At 39.4% G+C, this 14406-nt stretch overlaps 1 protein-coding gene across 1 annotated transcript; it reads left to right on the plus strand.

The window, feature by feature from the left end:
* The first annotated feature begins 4379 nt into the window (after positions 1–4379).
* Positions 4380–13722, plus strand: LOC111963021 (neuroglobin-like). Its single transcript, XM_023986242.2, has 5 exons — positions 4380–4692; positions 8410–8517; positions 9325–9445; positions 9549–9629; positions 13240–13722. The coding sequence occupies exons 1-5, from the start codon at positions 4532–4534 to the stop codon at positions 13357–13359; spliced, it is 591 nt and encodes a 196-aa protein (XP_023842010.1). The 5' UTR covers positions 4380–4531; the 3' UTR covers positions 13360–13722.
* Positions 13723–14406: the final 684 nt, after the last annotated feature.

The raw sequence follows: 14406 nt of genomic DNA on the forward strand, positions 1-14406 counted from the left end.
CAAATTTGGCAAAGCAATTCACTTTTTACCCTGAATACAAAGTGTTGTGTTTGGGCAAATCCAATGCAACATATTTCTGAGTACCACTCTCCATATTTTCAAGCATAGTGGTGACTGCATCATGTTAGGGATAGGCTTGTAATCATTAAGGACTGGGAATTTTTTCAGGATAAAAGAGAAACGGGATGTAGCTAAGCAAAGGCAAAATCCTAGAGGAAAATCGGGTTCAGTCTGCTTTCCACCAGACACTGGGAGATGAATTCACCTTTCAGCATGACAATAACTTAAAACACAAGGCCACAGCTACACTGGAGTTGCTTACCTAGAAGACAGTGAATTTTCCTGAGTGGCCAAGTTACAGTTTGACTAAAATCTACTTGAAAATCTATGGTAAGACCTGAAAATGGTTGTGTAGCAATGATCAACAACCAATATGACTGAGTTTAATGAAAATAATAATGGCTAATGTTGCACAATCCAGGTATCGAAATCAGGGGTTTGAATACTTATGTAAATTAGATAATTCTGTATTTCATGTTCAATACATTTGTAAAAATGTCTAAAAACATATTTTCACTTTGTCAGTATGGGGTATTGTGTGTAGATGGGTGAGAAAAAATATTTAATACCTTTTTTATTCAGGCTGTAACACAACAAAATGTGGAATAAATCAAGGGGTATGAATACTTTTAGAAGGCACTGTATACATAATAATTAGTGTGCTTGTCAGCAAGAACAGTAGGCTAGGTTACTGTTATTTCTCATCCTTTTTTATTATTCCACTTCATCCCAATTTTGCTGGTGGAACTACAGTGCGTTGCAGAAGTATTCAACCCCCTTGGCGTTTTTCGTATTTTGTTGCATTACAACCTGTAATTTAAATTCATTTTTAATTGGATTTCATAAAATGGACATACACAAAATAGTCCAAATTGGTGAAGTGAAATGGTAAAAATACCTTGTTTCAAAAAAAAAAAAAATATTAAATTGAAAGTGGTGCATGCATATGTGCTCACACCTTTTGCTCGGAAGCCCATAAAAAAGATCTGGTGCAACCAAGTACCTTCAGAAGTCACATAATTAGTTAAATAAAGTCTACCTGTGTGCAATCTAAGTGTCACATGATCTGTCACATGATCTCAGTAAATATACACCTGTTCTGAAAGGCCCCAGAGTCTGCAACACCACTAAGCAAGAGGCACCACCAAGCAAGCGGCACCATGAAAACCAAGGAGCTCTCCAAACAGGTCAAGGACAAAGTTGTGGAGAAGTACAGATGAGGGTTGGGTTATAAAAAAATATCCAAAACTTTGAACATCCCACGGAGCACCATTAAATCCATGATTAAAAACTTTAAAGAATATGGCACCACAACAAACCTGCCAAGAGAGGGCCGCCCACCAAAATTCACGGACCAGGCAAGAAGGGCATTAAATCAGAGAGGCAACAAAGAGACCAAAGATAACCCTGAAGGAGCTGCAAAGCTCCATAGGACCACTTTAAGCCGTACACTCCACAGAGCTGGGCTTTATGGAAGAGTGGCCAACAAAAAGCCATTGCTTAAAGAACAAAATAAGCAAACACGTTTGGTGTTCACCAAAAGATGTGGGAGACTCCCCAAATATATGGAAGATGGTACTCTGATCAGATGAGACTAAAATTGAGCTTTTTGGCCATCAAGGAAAATGCTATGTCTGGCGCAAACCCAACACCTCCATCACCCCGAGAACACCATCCCCACAGTGAAGCATGGTTGTGGAAGCATCATGCTGTGGGGATGTTTTTCATCGGCAGGGACTGGGAAACTGTTCAGAATTGAAGGATTGATGGATGGCGCTAAACACAGGGAAATTGTTGAGGGAAACCTGTTTCAATCTTCCAGAGCTTTGAGCCTGGGACGGAGGTTCACCTTCCAGCAGGACAATGACCCTAAGCATACTGCTAAAGCAACACTCGAGTAGTTTAAAGGGGAAACATTTAAATGTCTTGGAATGGCCTAGTCGAAGCTCAGACCTCAATCCAATTGAGAATCTGTGGTATGACTTAAAGATTGTTGTACACCAGCAGAACCCATCCAACTTGAAGGAGCTGGAGTAGTTTTGCCTTGAAGAATGGGCAAAAATCCCAGTGGCTAGATGTGCCAAGCTAATAGAGACATACTCCAAGAGACTTGCAGCTGTAATCACTGCAAAAGGTGGCTTTACAAAGTAATGATTTTGGGGGGGTGAATAGTTATGCACGTTCAAGTTCTGTTTTTTTGTTTATTTCTTGTTTGTTTCACAATAAAACATATTTTGCATCTTCAAAGTGGTAGGCATGTAGAGTAATTCAAATGATACAAACCCCCCAAAAATGTATTTTAATTCCAGGTTGTAAGGCAACAAAATAGGAAACATGACAAGGGGGTGAATACTTTCACAAGCCACTGTACGTATTTGAAATCAAATATACCTACTGTAACAACGTGTGTAGGTGGCAGGGACGTCAGGTGCAGGAGAATCGAACTTGGTATAAATGGAGTCGTTTAGACTTAACAAAACTCCAAAACCAAAAATACAACATAAATAAAAGTGGGTACAAGAACCCGTCGTGCACCAATACATAATACACGAACATACAAACAAACAATCTCCGACAAGGACATGGGAAACAGAGGGTTAAATACACATGTAATTGATGGGATTGGAACCAGGTGTGAAGGAAGACGAGACAAAACCAATGGAAAATGAAAAATGGATCAGTGATGGCTAGAAGATCGGTGACGTCGACCGCCGAACATCGCCCGAACAAGGAGAGGGACCGACTTCGGCGGAAGTCCTGACACCTACTTGTGTCTTTAAAAATAAATTACAAGAGGCTATTCATTTTTGTCGGCATTCATATGTTATGTTCTGTTGATTGTCAGTTATAAAAGTGAGAATAGACTATATTGAAATGTCTGTTACCTTAATTATTTATTCATTTTAGTAGTGTGCAGAGATGGTAAGGGGACTCTCATTAGCTCTTAAATGTAAAATATCTTGCCTATGTATTGCATGATGACAAGTGTCAGCAACTAGTCAGCCTCAACCACCTTTAGCTTTGTATTGAAGTACCTTGGAGAAATTAATTGTTATAATTAACATTTTCAAACCCCCTGCACTTGGGAAACAGACCCCCTGCAGGTCTTTCTTCAAGTCCTATTTTAAAGGCATATGTTACGGCTGTCCTCGCTGACAGAAGGTGTGGACCAAAACGCAGAGTGGTTAGTGTTCATTCTTTTAATGAAAGTCAACAAAACACTTCAAAATACAAAAAACAACCAACGTGACAAAACCGAAACCGTCCTGTGTGGCAACAAAACCTCCACAGGAACAAACACCCACAAAACACAAGTGAAACCCTGGCTGCCTAAGTATGATTCTCAATCAGGGACAACGATTGACAGCTGTCTCTGATTGAGAATCATACCAGGCCGAACACAAAATCCCAACATAGAAAATCAACCATAGACAACCCACCCAACTCACGCCCTGACCAACTAAAATAATACAAAACAAAGGAAAATAGGTCAGGAACGTGACAGCATAGTTCATCCACATTAATGAAAGTTATTTTATATTTTTCTTTACAAAATTCTTAGTGCTCTAATCTCTCAAGGTTCATCTCAAAGTACACSAGATTAATGCATTTAGCTGCTGAAATTAAATTGTTCTTCTCCGGGGGAGGATTCCCCSATACACCTCTACTACAGTTCCACCTCTGGCTTTGGGCTAAGCCTCCAATGTCTTCAAATCTTGGAAACGCCCCAGGAAATATGATAGAAATATTATAAACCATCTTCAGTTTGATTCCATTGATTAATCATATATCTCCACATTGTTTTAATGGTCATATTTACCTATATGAAGCCTATTAAATACATATATAAGATGCATAGACTACTACAGTATTCATCGATGTGCTTTTGGCAGTAGTTATGGGAAAAAATGTTACCCCTCCCCTCAAGGTTACAGAAAATGAACTCTTATTACGAAGCACTCCTGCGCTCTGGATATCACTGAATCCCRTTCATGCTGGATGGTGTTGCCCAGTGGTTTCCAATCTGTGTTCCGGGGTATTGTAGGTCTTCTGTGACTATTTTAGATGTTTTATGATAAATAAATGAATTCTAATAACAGTTGGGATTATTAATGTTATTATAAGAAATGTTATTTTACTTTTCACAATCAAAATTGTTTATAATAATAAAAATAGCATTTTAATGTGTTACATTCATTTTAAAAAATGAACTGCTAAGATATTTTATGTAAAAAAAAATCTACGAATCCCCGAGTTTTTGATAGCGATTTGATGGTCCCCGGAACAGAACATTTTGGGAACCTCTGGTGTAGCCTAGATTTACAGCTATACGCGCAAGAGGAGTATACGTGAACCATATGCCAGGGGAGCAGACCTTTCTCACGGCAGTAATTCGGTTATTTTTGCGTCTGTTGTGTTATTACTAAAGTAGGTTACCTACATTTAAGTTAATTGTACTGTAGCAAGAAGCATGGGCTGCGCAATATCAGGACTGGCACCAAAAACACTTGGAGAGACAAAAACGGAAGAAGATGTTGCGCATCTCAACGAGAAGCAAATCCAGATGATCAGAGAGTCCTGGAAAGTTATCCAGGAGGACATTGCGAAAGTTGGAATTATTATGTTCGTCAGGTGAGGTGTTTTGAATAATTTTGTTTTAGTTATTTGTAAGAAAGTTAGACATTTGCTTTATCAGACTGAACATTTTCATAATACACATCTCGCTCACAGAAAGGCAAAACTCTTCAACACTATTGCGCTCAACTTGAAATAACAGAGATAAATACATTCCAGAAATGATTGAATAAATTGGCTAGAACAAAGACAGTTTGACCGCAGGGACTGCATGATACTGTAAGTGACTAATGTTACGTTTATTATCATTCATGACGTATTTGTATTTATTATGGATCCCCATTAGCTGCCAAGGCAGCAGCTACTATTCATTGTGTCCAGCAAAATTAAGGCAGTTATACAAAATTAAAAACATTACAATACATTCATTACAGAATTCACAACACAATATCTGTGTGCCCTCAGGCCCATACATGACTATAAATTAAAGAATATGCCAACTTCACATTATTCAAACTGTATGTTATTACACAGTAGTGATTTGTCTATGTGTGTTAATTATAGCTGCAATACATATGCCTTTGTGGAAACAGTAGGATCAAAATGTAGGATCAACACATTATAATTGTAATATTGTATGAGAATTAAGCCCCATCATCCTAATAAAATTATGTCACTCCTTGTGCTGCCCAAAAAGCTCTCAAGGCATTTTAGGGAAAGACATTATTTGGTTCACAACAGAGAGGAGTCTCAGGGCTCAATGATTGAACGTGACTGTGACATTGTGCCTAACCTCTGCTCACAAGCAAGCAACTGTACATAGTCCTATTCTTTAACCGCTGCCACATCCTTCTGCCTTGGGGCTTGGAGACTTTTATGAAGGGGTTGGAGGGTGTTGCCTCCCTCCCTCCCTCCCATCATCCAACATTACATCTCAATGTTGCATAACAAATATACAGCACCAGTCCTCTTCCCATCTATTGACAAACAAAGACATTCACAGCAAAGAAAATACATTGCAACTAGCACAATGGCCAGCCTTTGAAATGTAATAGCTTGCAGAGAGAGAAAAAAACATGAATATTGAGTGCACAATGCATTCCTAGTTTGGTGCTAATGTAGTCAGACATTATGGCTGTTAGTGGAGAGAGATGGAGAGAGAGAGACCACCAGGCACAGCACAGCAGATGGCTTCAAGCCCAATCAGGGCAATGTGTCCCTGGCCTGGAGGAGATCCAGAGAGTTGAAGAGATTGACCTTAGCGTGTTGGCCTGGGACCACTCGGGCCTTCCATGGTTTAAGGTCACTTCAAGGCCCCTAGAAACAAAGGCTGTCCTCGGGTTATCAGCAAGGCTGTCCTCAGGTTAACAGCATGCACATTCAATTAGACCAGCAGCACTGTGAAGACTCCACCTTTTTGCCCTCCTCTGCTCTGTGTACTACTAGACCAAGAGTGTCTCACCAGGGAATGTATTTTCTATAAGCTGACAGTGGAAATGTAATTGATGGACTGTAGAGATTATGCTGTGTGCATGCTATGTGAGGAAATGTAAACTCTTCAATCAGAGGCGAGCCTTTGAAATACCTACTGCATATGAGAGAGCAGGAATTAGAATTCCACTTCCACTTCAAACCCCTCAAGTACAGGGAATACATTGTAGATCAAAGTGTCGAGCTCTTGAACCGTGGTTTTCTGTGTGTGGGAGAAAAAGAGACAAGGGTCATTTCCCCTGTGCTCTCACATCAGTGAGGTGTGGTATGAATTACATTGTGCCTATAAAGTGAGAATGACATTCACAGTAAAGAATATGTCCTTTGCAGCTTTGCCCGGAATAGGACTCATCTCGAAATCCACTTATCTTGACATCCATTTCACCTAGCCACAGAATTGTACAATTTATTCAGGTCTGCATTCAGTGCAGCACATGTCCAGAAAATTATGTTTTTTTCTTCAGCATGTATTACTTTGCTTCCCTGTTCATAGTTTGTCATTCACTGTTATTCTTTAAAGGTTCTAGTAATTGTGGCATAATTCCATATAATTCATGTGTCAACTTAAGTCCCCTGATACGTATCACTTATAGTACAAGTTTTATTATCAGCCAAAATGCATAAAAAAGCAATCATTTTTAATGCAAGAACATAGCCACCATTCAGAGAGACTTATTTTGAAATCATCTCACACATCTCTTCTCTGCTCCTATTCATTTATTTCTAGGGCCTTGTGTTTATGACAGTAGCAATGGACTGAGATACAACTGTGAGTGTAAAAGTGTTTTTCTCCCTCACGCACAGAGGCAGTAAGAGGTGCAAATCAAAGTGTATGTACCTCACTTCATAAAATGATTGACTAGAGGGATGAGGGAAAACACAAAAAAAGAGGAGATGATTGGTTGATTACTATTAACATAATTAGCATTATAAAGCCAAGTAATTCATGCATGGTTCCTTTAGATCCTACAGGGCTTTAATGGTATATACCATAAATGGTGATGTATACATTATGGAACTCACAGCAGGGTATGTGTTTACTGATTTCATGACTATATTTAAGGTAGACACCTCTGCTGGAAATGCTCCCTGATAGTATTGCAACATGAGTTAAATCTCTTGTTAAAGGTCCAATGAAGCCATTTTTATCTCAATATAAAATAATTTCTGGGTAACAATTAAGTACCTTACTGTGATTGTTTTCAATTAAAATGGTCAAAAATAAACAAAAATTGCTTCTTAGCAAAGATTATTTCTCAAGCAAGACTTTTTATAGGACTGTCTGGGAGTGGTCTGAGTGGGGAAGGGACAATTGAAAACTATCTGTCATTGGCAGACAAGTTTGGAACTTTCTTTCTTATTGCTCCATTAACTTATTTACCGCATGGTGATGTCACCAGGCAGACCAAAACTCCAGCCCATCAAAACAGGCAACAATTTCCAGTGGTCATTTCAAACAGCTCTTACACTAAAAGGACATTAACATAATTTTCACAATTTGATAGTATTATTCCATTCTCATAGTGTGGAAATATATATAAAACAGAGGAAAATCACGTTTTTGACTGCACGCGTAAAAAATGAAACGATTTACTAAGTCTGAATCAGGCCCAAAATGCATAAAATAAAATAGAAAATATAATTWAAAAAAAATATATATATATCGAACCATATCATGAAAGCAACAAAGTCTATGAGAAAGGCCATACATGATTGTGTCTGAAAGGGCAAGGGAACTTTTACGGCCAGGGCCAGATCACCACATCTGGGGACTGAATTATGACACCTTAAAGGGTAGGGGAACTCAATACAGGCAGCTCTACGAGGAGAAGGACAAGTGGGTTTACACCCCCTGGCACTGAGTGTTTTGATGTTGTGATTGCAGCCCATAGTAGGCCTAGAGCAAAGCAGGCAAGGACTGAGGGTTAGAGAGCAGCCAGGACTGATAACTGCAAGGGGCTCAAACAAACAATCAGATCTCATAGAGATTTTCTTAAAATCACTGTGTGGATGAGATGTGATGATTTTAAACGCCACCTTGAAGATATTTACAAGGATAGAGACAGGCATGGCTTAACTAGAGGACCATATCAACACTTACATTGTAAAAAAAACATAGTGGAAGACTTTCATGACCTTATTTACAGCCTTGCTTGAACTCTGTTACGTAGTCAGTGGGAGAATTTGGAGGACGGAGGGATGTTTGTGTGTGGGCATGAATACGTCAGTTTGGTTAAGGCAGGCTTGGCTCTTGTAGGCTCATGTCTGTTGTCTTGGTAACAGGTTATTTGAGACCCATCCAGAATGCAAGGATGTATTCTTCCTGTTCCGAGACGTGGAGGACCTTGAGACGTTACGTACCAGCCGGGAGCTGAGGTCACATGGCCTACGGTCAGTCGCCACACCACAACACTGTACAACTCTTAAGTTCAATACACTACAGCCGGTGTACCGCTGAGGGAATGGTATTTTTACATATATCTCAAAATCTCACAATGTACCATCACTGATTACATTGAAGCAAACTAATGTATGACATACTGTAGAGATTAAGTTTCCTATTTCAAAGATCTGTCAACACTGTTTGTGTCCCTATATGAGATTATCATTATCTGGCTAGTTATTATCAGGTCTGCTGCCAGTGAAGAACACACTTATCCTCCATATGCAGCTCCCAATGGTGTGTTTTCTCCATTCTGTTGTGTCACTGGGGTATGCTGAGCCTCTTAGTTTTCCTCCCCACAAAAGGCCAATAAACCTAATTAAGCCTGAGGACTCCACTTAATCAAAGGTATGAAGGCTACAGTGGCATTACAGGAGACAGACAGGGATATGTACACTACATCTCCACACGGCCCTTCCGAGCTTATACTCCCAGGAAAAGGCCAAGTGCCCCTCAAATCACTTGCACAGGCATTAGTGCAGAATGTCCTCACCGGCCCCCATATTTTTGTGCATATTTATCTTTCTGCATAAACTCTCCCTAACATGCTCTTTGGCGTAAAAGACAGGCCTACGGGCAACAACGAAACCATGTTCAGTTTCAGGGTTTAATGTTGGAGAACAATTGTTGAAAGAGAGGATAAAAGATGACTAAATGAATTGGATCACATTAAGTGCCTGCTGTATGATCAAATGATGATGATAATCCAAGGTGTGCCTGTGGGTCCTAATATCCAGGCCTGTGTTTCCTCTCAGAGTAATGTCCTTCATTGAGAAAAGTGTGGCCAGACTGGACCAGCTGGAGAGACTAGAGGTCCTGGCTGTGGAGCTAGGGATGAGCCATTACCATTACAACGCCCCACCCAAATACTACAGCGTAAGACACACACACTGACGGTGCATCTTAAGCAAAGTTAGAGTTAGCATTTTTGTTGTTGTATACATGCATACATTTCTATTCTGGTGTGATTTCTTTCCAGTATGTAGGAGCAGAATTCATCTGTGCTGTCCAACCCATTCTCAAAGAGAGATGGACCCCTGAGCTTGAGGAGGCATGGAAGGTACAGATTTCAGTCTTTCTTGGCGCCCCCTGTGATTTAATATGTGGGTGTCATTCACATGCTCTTCTAGGAATTCACCCAGTATAAATGTTCAGCAGAATGCGTTGAATTGGTATAATCATGTGTGTAACCAATTATTGTCCAAGAGGTCCCTTGGCTTTCTGCTGAGTTATTCACATCGAATGATTCATGTCAAGATGGAAATGATCACCAGTGGATGAGATAGGTTGACTGACATGAAAATTTCAATTTCAATTAACCAGAAATGACCATATTGTGAAACCAGTGCATGGCTCTGTCACATCATGTAACCCTGCTTTACATAACTAACAAAGTATTATATCATACACTCTTATTAAATAAAATATACGTTTCAGTACAATGTAAAACTGCGCTGTGTGTGCTACTGTGTATGATGTGAATAATGTTTGTTTTTTTGATAGTCACTGTGTTTTCTAATTAGTTTTATGGGTTACATGACTCCATGAAAACAATGGCTAATTTTACTGAGTGAACTAGCCTGGCTATTATAACTAAAATGAAATGAGTGAATGAAGCTCTGTATTTTACCATAAATGTTCCATTGAAACTGTCTGTACTTGCCTCTAGTGGATTCATGGAGAACTACCCTTAACTCCAACCTTGTGCTTACCAGTCCTAAAAAACGTAAATGAGTTACCTCTGGTTCGTTCAGCCATTCCTATGGGGTAAATGAATGGGGAAGAATGGGGTTTAGGGATAAACGCCAAAAATAAGGTCTGAGGTTAACACGGGAGATCTTATACGTTTTGATCTATAAGATAATATCAGTCAGTTAACATGACCTTTATGAATTATGAAGACTTTATGTGCTTGTTTTGAATACATAACTGCTTAAAAATTCACAAAAAGTGACGTTAGCTAATGAAGATGATTTCATAGAACAAAATGTACAAGATCTCCATAAGCCTGTGTTTACCACAGAACTTTTTTCGGTCTTTATTGACCCCACGCACAGTGAAGGATGGTTAGAGTGGCCAACAAATCTCCAAGGATCATAGCTGGAGAATTGCAGACGTTAGTTGGGTCTTGGGTTCAGAAAGTCTCCAAAACTACGATCAGACACCACCTATGTAACCACAAGTTGTTTGGGAGCGTTGCCATAAAAAATCCTTTGCTGTCATCAAACAACAAACTCAAGCGCCTAGTTTGCCAAACGTTACTGGAACTTTCAATGGGACCGGGTTCTATGGTCAGATGAGACCAAAATATAGCTTTTTGGAAACAAACACCAGAGGTGGGTTTGGCGTAGACAGAAAGATATCCATGCAGAAAAGTACCTCATCCCCACTGTGAAGTACGGTGGTGGATCATTGATGTTGTGGGCCTGTTTTTCTGTTTTTCTTGCCCTGGACAATTTGTTAGGATACATGGTATCATGGACTCCATCAAGCACCAGCAGATATTAAATCACAACCTGACTGCCTCTTCTAGGAAGCTTAAACTGGGCCTTGATTGGATCTTTCAGCAGGACAATGAACCAAAGCACACCTCTAAATCAACACAAAAATGGTTCACTGACCACATAATCAAGGTTTTGCCATGGCCATCCCAGTCCCCTGACCTAAACCCCATAGAAAATCTGTGGGATGAGCTGAAGGGGAGAGTCCACGAGCTTGGACCTCAAATCTGAAGGATCTGGAGARATTATGTATGGAGGAATGGTCTCAGACCCCGTGCCATGTGTTCTCCAACCTCATTACGCATTATAGGAGAAGACTCAGAGCTGTTATCTTGGCAAAGGGAGGTTGCACAAAGTATTGAATGAAGGGGTGCCAATAATTGTGGCACACATATATGTGAGAAAAATATTTGTTTTATGTTAGGATTTTTTTTTTCTTTCAATTATTTTACTTTAATTGAAAGTTTGATTTCTGTGAATAGTTTGAATGAAAGACCAAGAGGATAACCAATAAATATTATTTTTTACAGCCTGTTTTGCTCATATTTACAAAGAGTGCCAATATTAGTGGAGGGCACTGTATTCATACCCCTTGACTTATTTCATATTTTGTTGTGTTACAGCCTAAATTCTAAATGGATTAAATAAATAAAAAATCTACACACAATACCCCATAATGACAAAGTGAAAACATGTTTTTAGATAAATACAGAAATATCTAATTTACTTAAGTATTCACACCCGAGTCAATACTTTGTAGAAGCACCTATGGCAATGATTACAGCTGTGAGTCTTTCTGGGTAAGTATATAAGAATTTTCCACACCTGTATTGTGCATTATTCTTTTCAAATTTCTTCAAGCTCCATCAAATTGGTTGTTGATTATTGCTACACAACCATTTTCAGAACTTGCCATAGATTTTCAAATAGATTTGAGTCAAAACTGTAACTCGGCCACTCAGGAACATTCACTGTCTTCTTGGTAAGCAACTCAAGTGTAGATTTGGCCTTGTATTTTAGGTTATTGTCTTGCTGAAAGGTGAATCCATCTCCCAGTGTCTGGTGGAAAGCAGACTGAACCCGGTTTTCCTTTAGGATTTTGCCATTGTTTATTTTTATCCTGAAAAACTCCCAGTCCTTTTCGATTACAAGCATACCCATAGCACGATGCAGCCACCACTATGTTTAAAAATATGGAGAGTAATGTGTTGTATTGGATTTGCCCCAAACATAACACTTTGTATTCAGGCCACAAAGTGAATTGCTTCGCCACATTTTTTGCAGTATTACTTTAGCGCCTTGTTGCGAACAGGATGCATGTTTTGGAATCTTTTATTCTGTACAGGTATCGTTCTTTTCACTCTGTCAATTAGGTTAGTATTGTGGAGAAACTACAATGTTGTTGATCCATCCTCAGTTTTATCCTATCACAGCCATTAAACTCTAACTGTTTTAACGTCACCATTAGCCTCATGGTGAAATCCCTGAGCTGTTTCCTTCCTCTCTGGAAACTGAGTTAGGAAGGACGCCTGTATCTTTGTAGTGGGTGTATTGATACACCATCCAAAGTGTAATTAATAACTCCGCCATCCTTTTTTTTACCCATCTAACAATAGGCTTCCCTTCTTTGCAAGGCATTGGAAAACTTCCCTGGTCTTTGTGGTTCAAATCCAGTGCTCGACTGAGGGACCTTACAGATAATTATATGTGTGGGGTACAAAGATGAGGTAGTCATTAAAAAAGATTTTTAAACACTTTTGTTGCACACAGAGTCAGTCCATGCAACTTGTGACTTGTTAAGCACATTTTTACTCCTGAACTTGCCATATCAAAGGGATGGAATACTTATTGACTCAAGACATTTCAGCTTTTCTTTTTTTATTAAGTTGCAAAAATTTCAATTATGGGGTATTGTAGGCCATTGACAAAAACATCTAAATTTAATCAATTTTTAAAATCAGGCTGTAACACAACAAAATATGGGAAAAGTCAAAGGGTGGTATGACTACGTTCTGAAGGCACTGTATAAGGGCGGGAATACTTTGGAACAGATTTCCAAAATTATTAAAATCACCAGTTGGGGGAACCCTGCATTCAGACACCTTGATTCAAATTCTACATTATTACAGGTATCCTCATAATTCCTTGTGTGTTGTGTTGGTGAACCAGACCCTGTTCCTGTACCTGAGCAGGCTTATGAAGCAGGGCTACCAGGAGGAGACAAGCAGACATCACCATGAGGCAGAATCCCGCAAGGAAAGGCCAGAGAAGAGGAACACAGCCAGATGAGAGGCCTGGCTATGGCTGGCCTCCACCCAGAGACTGTTGAGCATAGCACAAAAATGTGGCACGTGGCTTTTAGCTGTGTATATAGTGTATTTATCGCTTACAGTATTCATTTTCTACATACAGTTGAAATTGGAAGTTTGTATACACTTAGGTTGGAGTAGTTTTTCAACCACTCCACAAATTTCTTGTTAACAAACTATAGTTTCGGCAAGTCGGTTAGGACATCTACTTTGTGCATGACACAAGTCATTTTTCCAACAATTGTTTACAGATTATTTCACTTATAATTCACTGTATCACAATTCCAGTGGGTCAGAAGTTTACATAGACTAAATTGACTGTGCCTTTAAACAGCTTGGAAAATTCCAGAGAAAATGTAATGGCTTTAGAAGCTTCTGATAGGCTAATTGACATCATTTGAGTCAATTGGAGGTGTACCTGTGGATGTATTCAAGGCCTACCTTCAAACTCAGTGCCTCTTTGCTTGACATCATGAAAAAATCAAAAGAAATCAGCCAAGACTTCAGAAAAAAAATTGTAGACTCCACAAGTCTGGTTCATCCTTGGAGCAATTTCCAAATGCCTGAAGGTACCACGTTCATCTGTACAAACAATAGTACGCAAGTATAAACACCATGGGACCACGCAGCCGTCATACCGCTCAGGAAGAGAATGCGTTCTGTCTCCTAGAGATGAACGTACTTGTGAGAAAAATGCAAATCAATCCCAGAACAACAGCAAAGGACCTTGTGAAGATGCTGGAGGAAACGGGTAACAAAGTATCTATATCCACAGTAAAACGAGTCCTATATTGACATAACCTGAAAGGCCCCTCAGAAAGGAAGAAGCCACTGCTCCAAAACCGCCATAAAAAAAGCCAGACTACGATTTAAAACTGCACATGGAGACAAAGCTAATAGTTTTTGGAGAAATGTTTTCTGGTCTGATGAAACAAAAATAGAACCGTTTGGCTATAATGATCTCTTTATGATTGGAGGAAAAAGGCGGAGGCTTGCAAGCCAAAGAAACATCCCAACCGTGAAGCAC

This window comes from Salvelinus sp. IW2-2015, linkage group LG4q.2 (genome assembly GCF_002910315.2).
Source record: "Salvelinus sp. IW2-2015 linkage group LG4q.2, ASM291031v2, whole genome shotgun sequence".
NCBI classification, from domain to species: Eukaryota; Metazoa; Chordata; class Actinopteri; order Salmoniformes; family Salmonidae; genus Salvelinus; species Salvelinus sp. IW2-2015.